Source organism: Mandrillus leucophaeus, unplaced genomic scaffold, assembly GCF_000951045.1.
Source record: "Mandrillus leucophaeus isolate KB7577 unplaced genomic scaffold, Mleu.le_1.0 Scaffold88, whole genome shotgun sequence".
Classification (NCBI taxonomy): Eukaryota; Metazoa; Chordata; class Mammalia; order Primates; family Cercopithecidae; genus Mandrillus; species Mandrillus leucophaeus.
Window position 1 is genome coordinate 4,346,808 of NW_012109585.1, and position 15,655 is coordinate 4,362,462.

Below are 15,655 nucleotides of genomic sequence, written 5' to 3' on the forward strand. Positions count from 1 at the left end.
GCCACCACCCCTGACTGATTTTTATATTTTTGGTAGAGACAGTGTTTCACCATGTTGCTCAGTCTGCTCTCGAATTCCTGAGCTCAAGTGATCTGCCTACCTTGGCCTCCCAAAATGTTGGGATTACAGGTGTGAGCCACCACACCCGACCTCAAATGGTGATTTCCTATTGCCATCCTTCCTTCACTTGTTACTTGGTATTCTATTGTAAGGAAGAGCTATTCCTTCTTTCCCATGTATTTATTCAATCAATTATTTATTTATATTAGTATAGATGCATGGACATTTAATCTATGGGCTATAATCCACAGTGTCATTTATTTTGTTGCTCAAGTTGTCCCAGATATGGCCTTTGGGAGACTACATCTTGTGTGCTTTTTGACAAACCTCTGTCATTTTTCAGAACATGTCTTTATTTCTGGTTTCAGAAAATATACGATGCTCATCTAGTACTTGTTTTTCCCCAGTCCTGCTGTCTGCCATTTCTCCAAGGAACCTTGGTTCTTTATGTTGGAGAATGATGTTTAGAAACTAAGATTGTGGGCCTGGTGTGGTGGCTCATGCCTGCAATCCCAGCACTTTGGTGTGCCGAGGCAGGCGGATCACGAGGACAGGCGTTTGAGACCAGCCTGGCCAACGTTGGTGAAACCCTGTCTTTATTAAAAATACAAAAATTAGCTGGCTATGGTGGCGCACACCTGTAATCCCAGCTACTCAGGAGGCTGAGGCAGGAGAATTGCTTGAACCCAGGAGGTGGATGTTGCAGTGAGCTGAGATCATACCACTGCACTCCAATGTGGGCGACAGAGCAAGACTCCGTCTCAAAAAAAAAAACAAAAAAAAACTAAACTAAAATTCTGGGTGGTAGGTGTACATATTGCTACTGGGTATTTGAGGAAAGTTCTGGTGATGCATGATGGAGATTAGAAATGAAAGCTGGCTTTCCAAAGTGACTGAGGGTACAGCCTGGGAAAACACCTGGCTCCCAGGAGGAGCTGAGTGTAGACCACATCTGGATGAGGCTGCAGACCTCAATAAGGACCAGCACCCACACTGAGTATCTACCACAAATAAAGCTTGCTTGTTAACTACAAATCAGTCAGGCCTCTCTCGGGTGCTTGTCAAATTAGCACTACTGTTGAAATAGCTTAAAAATAAATCCCAATAATATCTGAAAAAGGAAGACTCCACAGACATAGTGTGCAGTGTTAGAAAGAGACCTGGAGAGAAGCCTGAGCACTCCCCAGCACTGCCCTTTCTCTTGGGGATCGTGGGCCCTGGCCAGAATCCAGTGAGACAGTGGGTGGGGGTGCCATGTAAACTGGTGCAGGTGGTGCACACCACTGGTCAGAGGCCCTGCCATAGGCATCATAGTTTGTGATCATCAGCAGCTTTTTATTAAAAATTAAAAAAGAAGATGGTTAGAAGATGCGTGATTTTATATTTCTTGGTCTTTTTGCCTTTCTAAATGTCAGCCTGTCAACAGCTGTCTAATCATCAATCATCTCAACCAGCCTGGTGCCAATCACATACTTGTTCGAAACCCAGGCTTCTTTCCCCAGAGAGCAGGCAGATGAAGATAGGTTTCTTTTTCTTTTTTGTTGAGACAGTCTCACTCTGTCGCCCAGACTGGAGTACAGTGACGTAATTTCAGCTCACTGCAACTTCCACCTCCCGGGTTCAAGCAATTCTCCTGCCTCAGCCTCCTGAATAGCTGGGATTACAGGCACATGCCACCATGTCCTGCTAATTTTTGTATTTTTAGTAGAGACAGGGTTTTCCCATGTTGGCTAGGCTGGTCTCCAACTCCTGACCTCAAGTGATCTGCCCCCCTTGGAGTGCTGGGATTACAAGTGTGAGCCACTGCGCCTGACCAGTTTTGGATTTTTCTTATTGAGAGATAATTTAGTTGTTACTCCTTTCCTTCAAACCTTGCCAAAATGTATAGAAGTAACTTAAACAAAGTTGAGGTTCCAAGGCATGTCTCACTGTCACTTGTTCTGTTGGTGAGCAGGTCTGTGCACACCTACCACCCAACTGCTGAGGGAGCTGAGCAGCCAAAGAAAGAGACTGACAAATCCAGTTTCTCGGAAAGAAACATTTAATAGAGACTTGCAAATAGAAGCAGTGTCTCAAGCAGCCAAGAGACAGTGGATCCTTGCACTTATCCTCCAGAAAGTATTCTTTATATAGCAAGCTTTTAGAGTAAAGACGTGTGCATGTCTTAGACCGTCTTGTAAAAAACTTGCAAAACTTGTGACCACAGGGAAGTTAGATAAGCATCTTTACTTTTTTTATTTTTATTTATTTATTTTTTTGAGACAGAGTCTCACTCTGTCACCCAGGCTGGAATGCAGAAGCATGATCTTGACTCACTGCAACCTCTGCCTCCCGGGTTCCAGCGATTCTCCTTCCTCAGCCTCCTGAGTGTCTGGGACTACAGGTGCGTGCCACCACACCCAGCTACTTTTTATATTTTTAGTAGAGATGGAGTTTTGCCATGTTTTCCAGGCTGGTCTTGAACTCCTGACCTCAAGTGATCCACCTGCCTTGGCCTCTAAAAGTGTTAGGGTTACAGGTGTGAGCCACTGTGCCTGGCTGGCATTGTTTCTTTTATGGGATTGTCTGTGATGTATTTCTTGGTTGTCATGGCTGTATTAGGCTGTTCTTGCATTGCTCTAAAGAAATACCTGGTCAGGCGAGGTGACTCATGCCTGTAATCCCAGCATTTTCGGAGGCTGAGGCAGGCAGATTGCTTGAGCCCAGGAGTTGGAGTCCAGCCTAGGCAACATGGTGAAACCCCGTCTACACACACAGGCACACACACACTAGCTGGGCGTGGTGGTGCACACCTATAGTCAGTTCCAGCTGCCTGGGAGGCTGAGGTGGGAGGATCACCTGAGCTCAGGAGGTAGGGGCTGTAGTGAACCATGATCACACCACTGCACTCCCGCCTGGACAACAGAGTGAGACCATGTCTCAAAAAAAGAAAAAAATACCTGAGGATAGGTAATTTATGAAGAAAAGAGGTTCAGTTGGCTCATGGTTCTGCAGGCTGTACAAGCATAGCACAGGCATCTGCTCGGCTTCTGGGAAGGCCTCAGGAAGCTTTTAGTCATGGTGATTGATGAAGCAGGAGCAGACACATCACATGGCAAAAGCAGGAGCGAGAGAGAGAGAGTCGTCGGGAGGTGCCACAGTCAAACAACCAGATCTCATGATAACTCATTATTGCAAGGACAGCACCAATCCATGGGGGATCCACCCCCATGATCTAATCACCACCCAGCAGGTCCGACAGTGGGGACTGTATTTCAACATAAGATTTAGAGGGTACAACATACAAACTGTATCAGTGGTGGTTTTGCTTCAAGATGGTGTCACTCTTGCCATGGAACAGGCTATTTTCCTACATCACTTGGGAGGTGGGTGTTGGCCTTATTTTCAACTGCGACCTCTAAAATTCTTGTCTCATTGAGAATTTGGAATGTTTAACCTTTATTTATTTATTTTTTAAATGAGAAATTTGAAACATACAAAAACATACAAAAAAAATGTTTAATCCTCATTCTATTCCTATCACACAGCTTTGATAGTTACCAACCCTGTGGCCAATCATGTTTTATTTATACAGCCATAAATATAGCACTCCTCCATGCCCATATTATTTTAAATAAATAACAGCACATAATTTCATCTGTAAGCATTTTATTATGTATCTTTAAATGGCAAGATTCCATTTTAAAGGAGCATAACCATGGTATTATTATTATATTGAAAAAAGTTGATATTTCTTTTTTTCTTTTTTCTTTTTTTTTTTTTTTAAGATGGAGTTTCACTCTTGTTGCCCAGGCTGGTGTGCAATGGCGCAATCTCAGCTCACTGCAACCTCTGCCTCCCGGGTTCAAGTGAATCTCCTGCCTCAGCCTCCCGAGTAGCTGGGATTACAGGCATGTGCCACCACACCCGGCTAATTTTGTATTTTTAGTAGAGATGGGGTTTCTCCGTGTTGGTCAGGCTGGTCTCGAACTCCCGACCTCAGGTGATCCACCTGCCTTGGCCTCCCAAAGTGCTGGGATTACAGGCATGAGCCACTGCGCCTGGCGGATCGTTTTTAATATTGTCAAATCTCTAGTCTCTTCAAATTTACATGATTGTTTCATGATTTTTTTTTTTTTTTTGAGACTGAATTTTATTCTTGCTACCCAGGCTGGAGTACAGTGGTGTGATCTTGGCTCACTGCAACCTCCACCTCCCAGGTTCAAGTGATTCTCCTGCCTCAGCTTCCTGAGTAGGTGAGATTACAGGTGCGCGCCACCACGCCCAGCTAATTTTTGTATTTTTAGTAGAGATGGGGTTTTGCCATGTTGGCCAGGCTGGCTTTGAACTCCTGACCTCAGGTGATCCACCTGCCTCGGCCTCCTAAAGTGTTGGGATTATAGGTGTAAGCCACCGCACCCAGCCTCTTGCTGTTTTTAAAATAACAGGTTGGTTCTCTAGTCTCTAAAGATGACAGCTATGTGATTTGAGTGTTATTATAATTATTTATTTATTTATTTATTTTTTTGAGATGGAGTCTTACTCTGTTACCCAGGCTGGAGTACGGTGGCGCAATCTTGGCTCACTGCAACCTCTGCCTCCTGGGTTGAAACGATTCTCCTGCTTAAGGCTCCTGAGTAGCTGGGATTACACATGCCTGCTACCACGCTCAGCTAAGTTTTGTATTTTTAGTAGAGACAGTGTTTTACCATGTTGGCCAGGCTGGTCTCCAACTCCTGACCTCGTGATCCACCCGCCTCAGCCTCCCAAAGTGCTGGAATTACAGGCATGAGCCACCGCGCCCGGCCCTGAGTGTCATTATAATGCCTAGAATAAACATATTGTTTAATATGTTTCAGCCTTTTGCTGATATTTTCCTTATTCAGGCTCACATTGCTCCATTGTTGAATCCCTTGGGAGCCTCTTCAGGTTAGCTTGTAAGTCCTTTTGCCTCCACCCCAGTAGTCTTCAATAGCTTTGATAGATGTTTTAGGTCACTGTGTACATCTCCTGCCTAAGATCTATAGTCAGCCATTTCTCCAAGGAGCACTGATTCCATTTAGGAGGAAATGGTCTAGGTGCTGAGGATGAAGCATTAATCTCAATGTGAATAAAGCTAGAAGTGAACAGTGCTGTGTAGTCCTTGGGACTCTTGAGTGGATCTGGTTCCTCCTGTGGTCTCTGCTGAGAATGCAGCTTCCTGTGGGAGATGTCGATCTTGTAACTGAATGATAGAAACAATCAGATAAAAATGGCCCATGTTTTATTTGTTCGATGTGATCTTGTTCTCCAGTGGGTACTTCTGGTAAAAGACATGGTAATAATAGGTCTGCAGGTAACACTATTCACCTGCTTTTCCTAGGGCATGCTGGGTCTTGAGGAACAGGCAGTACAGACACTGAACTGCTTATAGACTCACATCTGATATCATCAGGTTGGACCTGGGGTACTGTCTGACTAACTAACACTTCCTGGCCCCCATGTCTGCAGAGTTCCAGGTTCTATATCAGTACCCGGTTCTCTGAAATATGTACTCATTGGGGTCTCATGAATATGTAATTGAAATCCATTTTACTGTTGTATTCACTTAGAAGGAAGGAACATAGCCTATGTTTCCTTACTTAACTGTGTGAGCCACAGAGTAAGAAGATAACCGTCTCTTTAAAAGCTGCTATTTAGGTAGCTGTCTTCATGACAGATAAATCTTTTCCCCAGGTTTGGAAAATATCAAAGATGCATCTGTCTCATAATTACATGGTGGCTTTCTACCTAATGAATGCCTGTGTAGGCTGCTACATTAAGCATACAAAGAGGATAGGACAAGGAAGTTACTTTGTATTTATTTTCCAGGCTTTTCCTGTCTGTGTTCTCACTTCATTAGTGTGGGGTTTCTGCACACTGGGTCCCCGTGGAAGAGAGGTTGTATCCCGCTCATTGTGGTACGGCAGTGCCTTAAGGGAGAACTGGAGCCCTGACTTCACCCCCACCCCACTTCCTTTATTTGACCTAGGATTAAAAAAAAAAAAAAAGGCATTTCAAGGTGAGTTAGCTTCTGATCTTAATACAACTTCTTTTCCTTCAGGAAAAAAAATGCTAAAATTAAGACAGGGTACAAGCGGGAGCACATTAACCTGGGCTGCGACATGGATTTCGACATTGCTGGACCTTCCATCCGGGGTGCTCTAGTGCTGGGTTACGAGGGCTGGCTGGCTGGCTACCAGATGAATTTTGAGACTGCAAAATCCCGAGTGACCCAGAGCAACTTTGCAGTTGGCTACAAGACTGATGAATTCCAGCTTCACACTAATGTGTAAGTGTACATGGGGACAGCAGGGTGAGGGGTGGGGTTGGAGTGTGTGTGATAAGGGGATCGCGTTCATTATTTTTTTTAAAAGAAAGCCCAATTTTTAACCACTGTAAAGTGAGTTTGTTGGCATTAGATGAGCCAGATGGCCTGCTGCTATCATTTGTTTCCCACTTACCCATTTCCTAGAGTGTCTTAGATCCTTTCCACTCTACGAACAGTAAATATTGCCACAGGTACACAAAGTGGCTGATTAATTACAGCAGGGACATGGTGTCAGTCCAGAGCGTGTCCATTCCCTGCAGTTTTTGTTTTAGTTAACAAAACAGCTCTCAGCGCTCTTTCTCTGTCTAATGCCTGAGGATTAGCCTGCTGGGCTTGATGACATGTAGACATGGTAGACAAATTTAGGAGCTGATTGTCTGAGTTACAAAGTATCTTCTCTGTACAGTGAAACATGTAAAAGTAACTATTGGACAGTATGGTGAAGGGAAACAGTGATTATAGGTTAGGAGAGAGCCCCTTGAGAACTGAAGTAGATTGATGATTTAGGTTAAGGGAAACACATTTCGTTCATGGATCTTGTTTTATCATAAACCTTGTTTTATTCAGTTTCATGAGGAATTAACCTGTGACAGGCACAAGCTGGGTGCAGAGTTACCATGTTTCTTTCTTTCCACTAGAGGTCACTAAAGAAGTAACTTCTTAAGGCAAATCAATGGTATTAATGTGTAAACTAATATTATTTCCATTAATAAATTTTTTGAGGAATTTTTATCATTAATTTGGAATCTGTTACAGCTAAAAAGTCACAGGAAAACTATAGAGATGGACAATCTAGTGGTTGGCAGGGGCTGGGGAGGGTATGACTACAAAGTGGTGATTGAGGGAGTTTGGGGGAGGGAACTGTTCTATATCCTGACTGTGGTCATGGTTACATTAATCTGTGTATGTGTGTTAAAATTCATAAAAATGTATACCAAGAAAATATCCATTTTGGCCGGGTGCGGTGGCTCACGCCTGTAATCCCAGCACTCTGGGAGTCCGAGGCAGGTGGATCACGAGGTCAGGAGTTCAAGACCAGCCTGGCCAAGAAGGTGAAACCCCATCTCTACTAAAAATACAAAAATTAGCTGGGCGTGGTGGTGGGTGCCTGTAATCCCAGCTACTCAGGAGGCTGAGGCAGAGAATTGCCTGAACCTGGGAGATGGAGGTTGCATTGAGCTGAAATCACATCACTGCACTGCAGCCTGGGCAACAGAGCGAGACTCCATCTCAAAAAAAAAAAAAAAGAAGAAAATATCAATGTTATTGTATGTTTAATTAAGAAAAGGTGAAACATACAAAAAAGCTATAGGAAACATACCACATGCGTAGAAATGTTTTTGAATGTAGAATTCTGATTGGCATGGGAAGTTTTTTCCTTGGTTTAAAATTGGGCATTGGCACCAATTCTAGGAGGAACAATGGCTGTTAGCCATTTCCCCCACATATCTAAGCTTCAACATTTTTAATAAGCAACAAGTGGGTATGGTTTATTTTTGGAACCAGTGTGAAGGCAGCTGACACAACTCATCTGGGTTGCCCTGGTGCTTGCAGGGGCCCAGATGCATAACAGAAAGTCTTTGTGCTTCATATAGATGAATTTGAACAGTTCCAGCTGTTTATTTATTATTATTATTTTTTGGTGACAGGTTCTTGCTCTCTCACTCAGACTGGAGTGCAGTGGCACGATCTCTGCAGCCTCTGCCTCCCAGGATCAAGTGATTCTCCCGCCTCAGCCTTGCAAGTAGCTGGGACTACAGGTGCACACCACCACACCTGGCTACTTTTTGTATTTTTTGTAGAGGCAGGATTTCGCCATGTTGCCCAGGTTGTTCTTGAACTCGTGAGCTCAAGCGATCTGCCTGCTTTGGCCTCCCAAAGTGCTGGGATTACAGATTACAGGCGTGAGCCACTGCGTCTGGCCTCTTGTTTATGGTTTTGAAAGCTCTGTATAGGAAGGCAATATTGTGTTCCTGGTTTTGGGATATTCTGAAAAGTCTGGCCTTTTTAAAAACATGTAAGCCCAAGAAACTTCCCCAATTGAATATATTACTAAAGTCATTAAAAATCTGTTATTTTTGACAGGCTGCTGTTTTATCGTAGCATACTTGGGCTGTCTAAAGAAGACAGGATTCCCTGTGAATCAGGCAGTGCCTGGGTCTCCCTGTACTTTCTAGAAGCATAATGTCTGTCTCGCTGAATTTCATGGGGAAGCGAGAATTTACAATGTGTGGCTCATATGTGTAATCCCAGCTACTCGGGAGGCTGAGGCGGGAGGATCACTTGAGGCCAGGAGTTTGGAACCAGCCTGGGAAACAGAAATACTGTGTCTCTAAGAACATTTTTAAAAATTAGCTGGGCATGGTGGCAACATGCCTGTGATCACTTGAGCCCAGGAGTTTGAGGTTGCAGTGAGCTATGATTTTGCCACTGCTCTCCAGCCTGGGCAACAGAGCAAGATCCCATCTCAGGGAAAAAAAAATTTAGAATGTATTCTGTAATTTAGGGAGAGTGTCTTGTGAAAACTAGAGTTTTTTTTCTTAGGTCCTGAAGCCCTTTGCTGCATTCCAAAGTACATTGGCTGTGACGCACAGTTACCAATGCCATTTCCACTGGAAATGCCCACAATTATGAGGCAGAACTCAGACAATGATTTCATGTTAAAGATGTTTGAGAGGGTTTAGGCAGGCTTGAAGACCATCTAATGCAAGGGGGATGGTCATTCCTTTTTAAAAAATTGCAGCATTAAAATTTTTCTTAATTTTTTTAATCAAAGGAGTCTGAGCCCATGGTTGTAAAATCAAACAGTACAGATGGGCTTATGAAAAGCAGTGATTCCAGCCTGCCTCAGCCTGCTCATCCCACCTCCCCAGTGGCAGCCACTTTAACTGTTTTTGTTTTCTGTGGTTCCCTCTGTGGAGAAGGTTGCTTCTGACCAGGCACCAGTATGCACTGTGCATATAAACAACAATCTGAAAGCAGTAATGAGAGACAGTAAATGATCTGTGCAGACCCCAGCCCGACAGAGGACAAAGTGTAGACTCTCTGAGCTGGCTTTTTTAGTGGTGGCAGTGACTGCAGAGTTTGTATAGGCTGTTCAGCTGGGTGGGGCAGACTTTCAAATTCTGAGAGCTTAAGCAGGGCCCCCAAAGAGGAAGAGGAGAATTTGAATGACTGAAGAAGGGAAAAGAATATTCCCAGCAACTGGAATCATTCAGTGTGTTTGTAAGAGAGGAGGGAGCTTGACCAGCTGGGGTTTCATTCTGAATGTTTCTGAAAGAGCGAGGCATTTTATGATGTAGCAAAAAGCTCCCTTTCAAATCCTGCTGGGACCTTAGATGTTGCAGCATGGGTGAGGAGTGTGCACAGGTGGACGAGATGAATTGTGGATTAAGCTCTTTTGAAGTGCTGCTCCTCCAAGAGGCTGGGTCAGTGCCAACCGTATCTCCCCAGCAGTGGCTGCAGCAGGTTGTGCCACGGGCTCTAACTTGCCTTCTGAGGCATATGTGCAGCCCTGCCTTTCTTGCCATTTCTGGCTGTGTTCTTTTCTCATTTTCTTCTTTCCATACCATTTTTTATTTTTATTTTTATTTTTTGAGCCAGAGTCTCTGTTGCCCAGACTGGAGTGCAGTGGTATGATCTCAGCTCACTGCAACCTCTGTCTCCTGGGTTCAGATGATTCTCCTGCCTCAGTCTCTCAGGTTGCTGGGATTACAGGCGCCCGCCACCATGCCTAGCTAATTTTTATGTTTTTAGTAGAGACAGTGTTTCATCATCTTAGCCAGGCTGGTCTTGAACTCCTGACCTCAAATGATCCGCCTGCCTTCCCCTCCCAAAGTGCTGGGATTATAGGCATGAGCCACTGTACCCGGACTTCTGTGCCATTTTTCTGGTAGAATCATTTATAAAAGTAATAACATCAGTAGCAGTAAAAATAAATCCCTAAGAATCTCAGTGCTCTACTTGCTGCTTTTCTTTCTTTTTTTTTTTTTTTTGAGACGGAGTCTCGCCCTGTCACCCAGGCTGGAGTGCAGTGGTGTGATCTCGGCTCACTGCAAGCTCTGCCACCTGGGTTCATTCCATTCTCCTGCCTCAGCCTCCCGAGTAGCTGGGACTACAGGCGCCCGCCACCATGCCCGGCTAATTTTTTGTATTTTTAGTAGAGGCAGGGTTTCACTGTGTTAGTCAGGATGGTCTCGATCTCCTGACCTCGTGATCCACCCGCCTTGGCCTCCCAAAGTGCTGGAATTATAGGCGTGAGCCACCTCGCCTGGCCTGCTTCTTTTCTTTTTCTTTTTTTTTTTTTCGTTAGAGAGACAGGATCTTGCTGTGTTGCCCAAGCTACATCATGGGCTCAAGCGGTCCTCTTGCCTCGGCCTCTCAAAATGCTAGGATTACAGGCATGAGTCACCATGTGCCCCTTCTTCCCCGGCTTTTTCTTTTTTTGTTTGAGACAAGGTCTTGCTCTGTCACCCAGGCTGGAGTGCAGTGGCATAATCTCGGCTCACTGCAACCTCTGCCTCCCGGGTTCAAGCAATTCTCCTGCCTCAGCCTCCTGAGTAGCTGGGATTACAAGCGTGTGGCACCAGCCCAGCCAATTTTTGTATTTTTAGTAGAGACAGGGTTTCACCATGTTGGCCAGGCTGGTCTCAAACTCCTGACCTCAAGTGATCTGCCCGTCTTGGCCTCCCAAAGTGCTGGAATTACAGGCGTGAGCCAGTGTGCCTGGCCAGGTGCCTGTTCTATACTTATCAGACTTCCTGTAATTTAGTGCCTGTTTTGTGAAATTTGGTGAACTTCTGACTTCCCTTAATACCAGTATTGGTTCAGTCCGTTTCTGGCATCCCTGTCTTCTGGGAGACTTGGGTGGATCTGTCTGGGCTGCAGCTCGCCTCCCTGGGAAGCTCAGCATCTGTGCTGTGCTTGTTTGCAGGAATGACGGGACAGAGTTTGGCGGCTCTATTTACCAGAAAGTGAACAAGAAGTTGGAGACCGCTGTCAATCTCGCCTGGACGGCAGGAAACAGTAACACGCGCTTCGGAATAGCAGCCAAGTATCAGATTGACCCTGACGCCTGCTTCTCGGTGGGTATCTGTGGAATCACGCATCTCACAGGCAGGCCCATCTGCTCTTTACATTGGAGTCCTTCAGGTTTGCTGGAGTGCTGTGCTTCAGCTTATTCAAAGTGAGAGATGCTGCTGCGTGCGGTGGCTCACGCCTGTAATCCCAGCACTTTGGGAGGCCAAGGCAGGCAGATCACTTGAGGTCGGGAGTCTGAGACCAGCCTGGCCAACATGGCAAAACCCCGTCTCTACTAAAACTACAAAAATTAGCCGGGTGTGGTGGCAGGCGCCTGTAATCCCAGCTACTCGGGAGGCTGAGGCAGGAGAATTGCTTGAACCCGGGAGGCGGAGGTTGCAGTGAGCCGAGATCGTGCCACTGCACTCCAGCCTGGGTGACAGAGCGAGACTCCATCTCAAAAAAAAAAAAGACTCTGTCTCAAAAAACAAAAACAAAGTGAGAGATGTTCTCACTTTGAAAAGAGTTCCAAATGAGTACAGTGATCATACCACTAGTACTTCTTATGGGTACCAGGCACTGTGCAGAGCCTTTTATGTATAGACTACTGTGTTTAATCCCATTTGAAATAGGTGCTTTGTTTTTTTAATAATCTCTGGGTTTTTTTATTTCTTGTTTTTTTGAGACAGAGTCTTGCTTAGTTGCCCAGGTTGGATGCAGTGGTGTAATTACAGCTCACTGCAGCCTCAACGTCCTGTGCTCAAGTAATCCTGCCACCTCAGCTTCCCAGGTAGCTGGGACTACAGGCACACCACCATGCCTGGCTAATTAAAAATTTTTTTAGTAGAGACAGTGTCTTGCTCTGTTGCCTGGGCTGGTCTCAAACTCCTGGGCTCAAGCTGTCCTCCGAGCTCAACCTCCCAAATGTTGTTGGGATTACAGGCATGAGCCACCATTCGTGGCCAATCATCTCTGTTTTTTTTTTTTTTTTTGAGACGGTGTCTCCCTCTGTTGCCCAGGCTGGAGTGCAAGTGGCACGATCTCAGTTCACTGCGCAACCTCTGTCCCCCAGGTTCAAGTGATTCTTCTGCCTCAGCCTCCCATGTAGCTGGGACCACAGGCACCTACCACCACACCTGGCTAGTTTTTGTATTTTTAGTATAGATAGGGTTTCACCATGTTGGTCAGGCTGGTCTCGAACTCCTGACCTCAGGTGATCTGCCTGCCTCGGCCTCCCAAAATGCTGGGATTACAGGCATGAGCCATGGCCCCCACCCAATCATCTCTGTTTTTACAGATGAGGAACTAGAAGCTTAGAAAGGTGAGTAACTTGCCCAAAGGAACACACCAGGAAAGTGCTGGGGACTGGATTTGAGCCAGACTGGCTTACTGTTGAGCCTCTTCCATTAATACCAGTTCCTGTTCTATAAAGCAGACTGTTAAAAGGGGCACTCTGAAATCTAGGGTTCTAATTGATAATTCCCCCCACCCCCCACTTTTCATTCTCCTTTTCAGCTCCTGCATTGCATATTAAGAAATCAATAGTCAGTTGGCATCTTGCAGACTCTCTGGCATTGCTCACAGGCCCTCAAACTACTTCCCAGTTTTTGCAGTAAATCCTATTGGGCTCATTTCTCTTGTCACAGGGCACTGGAGGTTGTATCTCTTTGGGGTGGAATGAGGGAATCTCATGTTGCAGAATGGTGTCTGTACTGATTTCTGTAATTTATGGACAGCCCATTTTAAGTCTCCTAAACTAGAACCGAATTTGGCTCCTTTAACAGGCACTTAAAAGCAACAGAAAAGGAGCCTCATTATTTATATGAGCAAAAGGACATGGGCCCCTAAGAGGCCTTCCTTCTCTCTGCTTTGTTCTTATGAGGGGTGTCAGATCTCAGAACACCATTTGAACAGGAAAGTATGCACCTAAAATTGATATATTTTGTATTGAATTTAATGAATCTCGTGAACAAGATGGTCATAAAAAAATTTGATTCTGAAGTCAAAGGTTGGTTGACTAAAAAGCTCTTATTAATTTTGGAGATGGAAGCGCAAAGTATTATACTTAATGTTTTCTCTGTTTTGTCATTTCCTTGACTAGGCTAAAGTGAACAACTCCAGCCTGATAGGGTTAGGATACACTCAGACTCTAAAGCCAGGTATGTGTTGCTTGTGTGTGAAATCGGTTCTTTGTCTTAAAAAAAATTGTGGTGCTGGTTTGCTGATTTATGTCATTGTTTATAAAATGTTTATATAATACAGTGGGTATATATAAATGGGTATATATAAAGTATAATTAAATGTTTATAAAGGAGTATGGGGTCATTATAAAACATTTGGAGAATATGAGATGTGGCAAGCAGGAGGAAAAAGGCTGAGGCTAACATATATTCTTTGCTATTTTCTTCCGTCCTTTTTTCCAATGTGTACATAATGCTTGATACTTATTTCTGGCAGATTCTCAAAACTAACTTATAAATCAGTCCCACTGTAAAAAGACAAAGAAATAGGAAAAGTGGTTTGCAGGTTTCCTCTGCACAGTTGGCTAGGCCAGTCCATGATGTATTCTAGTTCTAGCATATAACCACCTTTGAACCCTGGAAATCTAAGATTACCAGCTACTTCCTGAATCAGGTTATTCCAGGGAAGGTCAGTTTGTTGTGTGCATCTGTGGATGTGCGTGCACACTACCCATGTGTGTACACTGAACATGAACATGTAAGACCTTAGGTTGGATTCAGGATTGAGGTTTCATTTAAAGGGATGATTGCCAAAGAAGCTTACTGTATGCTACCAGTACTAGAGACTAATTGTACCAGGGGAACAGTGAGAGGAAAAGGGAAAGTGGGGTTCCAGAAGTAGATTTGGGTAGGCTCTCTGGGCGGTGGGATAATTAGTTGTTTTATAAGCCCACTCTAGGATACCTGTTGGTCAGATAGTGCTAAGTAACAAGGATTGAAGGGCCATGTGGACCCTGCTGATAATATCTGGAACAGGTTCTGAATTTGTTGTTAATCTTTCTTGTCATTTCTTTCCTCCATTCCTCCTCCTTTCCTCTCCCTCATTTTTCTCCCTGCAGGTATCAAACTGACACTGTCAGCTCTTCTGGATGGCAAGAACGTCAATGCTGGTGGCCACAAGCTTGGTCTAGGACTGGAATTTCAAGCATAAATGAATACTGTACAATTGTTTAATTTTAAACTATTTTGCAGCATAGCTACCTTCAGAATTTAGTGTATCTTAATGTTGTATGTCTGGGATGCAAGTATTGCTAAATATGTTAGCCCTCCAGGTTAAAGATGATTCAGCTTTAAGATGTTACCCTTCCAGAGGTACAGAAGAAACCCATTTCCAAAAAAGGTCCTTTCAGTGGTAGACTCGGGGGGAGCTTGGTGGCCCCTTTGAGATGCCAGATTTCTTTTTTATCTAGAAATGACTGCAAGTGGAAGCTGATAGTATGTAGGCACTTTGTAAATTCATATTGAGTAAATGAATGAAATTGTGATTTCCTGAGAATCGAACCTTGGTTTCCTAACCCTAATTGATGAGAGGCTCGCTGCTTGATGGTGTGTACAAACTCACCTGAATGGGACTTTTTTGGACAGATCTTCATGACCTGTTCCCACCCCAGTTCATCGTCACCTCTTTTACACCAAAAGGTCTGCAGGGTGTGGTCACTGTTTCTTTTGTGCCATTTTGGGGTGGAGAAGGTGGATGTGATGAAGCCAATAATTCAGGACTTATTCCTTCTTGTGTTGTGTTTTTTTTGCCCTTGCACCAGAGTATGAAATAGCTTCCAGGAGCTCCAGCTATAAGCTTGGAAGTGTCTGTGTGATCGTAATCACATGGTGACAACACTCAGAATCTAAATTGGACTTCTGTTGTATTCTCACCACTCAATTTGTTTTTTAGCAGTTTAATGGGTACATTTTAGAGTCTTCCATTTTGTGTGGAATTAGATCCTCCCCTTCAAATGCTGTAATTAACATCACTTAAAAGAAACTTGAATAAAATATTGAAACCTCATCCTCCTTCTGTTGTCTTTATTAATAAAATATAAATAAACAGGGCATTTATTTAGATTTGTTTTTTGTCTCCATGCTCTGTGTATGTATTATATATTATTCGTTTTCACTCGCTGTATTACAGATTACCATAAATTTAGCTGCTTAAAACAACACTCATTTATTTTACAGTTCTGCAGGTCGAAGCCAGGCAGGTATGCATGCCTACCTGGGCTCTGCTTAG

General features: G+C 44.2%; 1 protein-coding gene across 3 annotated transcripts in view; it reads left to right on the forward strand.

Moving 5' to 3' along the window:
* Positions 1-15,433, forward strand: part of VDAC1 (voltage-dependent anion channel 1) — a 25,138-nt gene extending 9,705 nt beyond the window's left edge. For 2 of the 3 annotated variants that reach the window (XM_011969235.1, XM_011969236.1), the window contains 4 exons: positions 6,122-6,349; positions 11,322-11,472; positions 13,509-13,566; positions 14,487-15,433. In XM_011969235.1, coding sequence (XP_011824625.1) covers positions 6,122-6,349; positions 11,322-11,472; positions 13,509-13,566; positions 14,487-14,578 — 529 coding nt within the window. In that variant the 3' untranslated portion in view covers positions 14,579-15,433. Of the gene's footprint in view, positions 1-6,121; positions 6,350-11,321; positions 11,483-13,508; positions 13,567-14,486 lie in introns of those variants that run through there. The other variant, XM_011969237.1, reaches the window with a different exon arrangement.
* Positions 15,434-15,655: the final 222 nt, after the last annotated feature.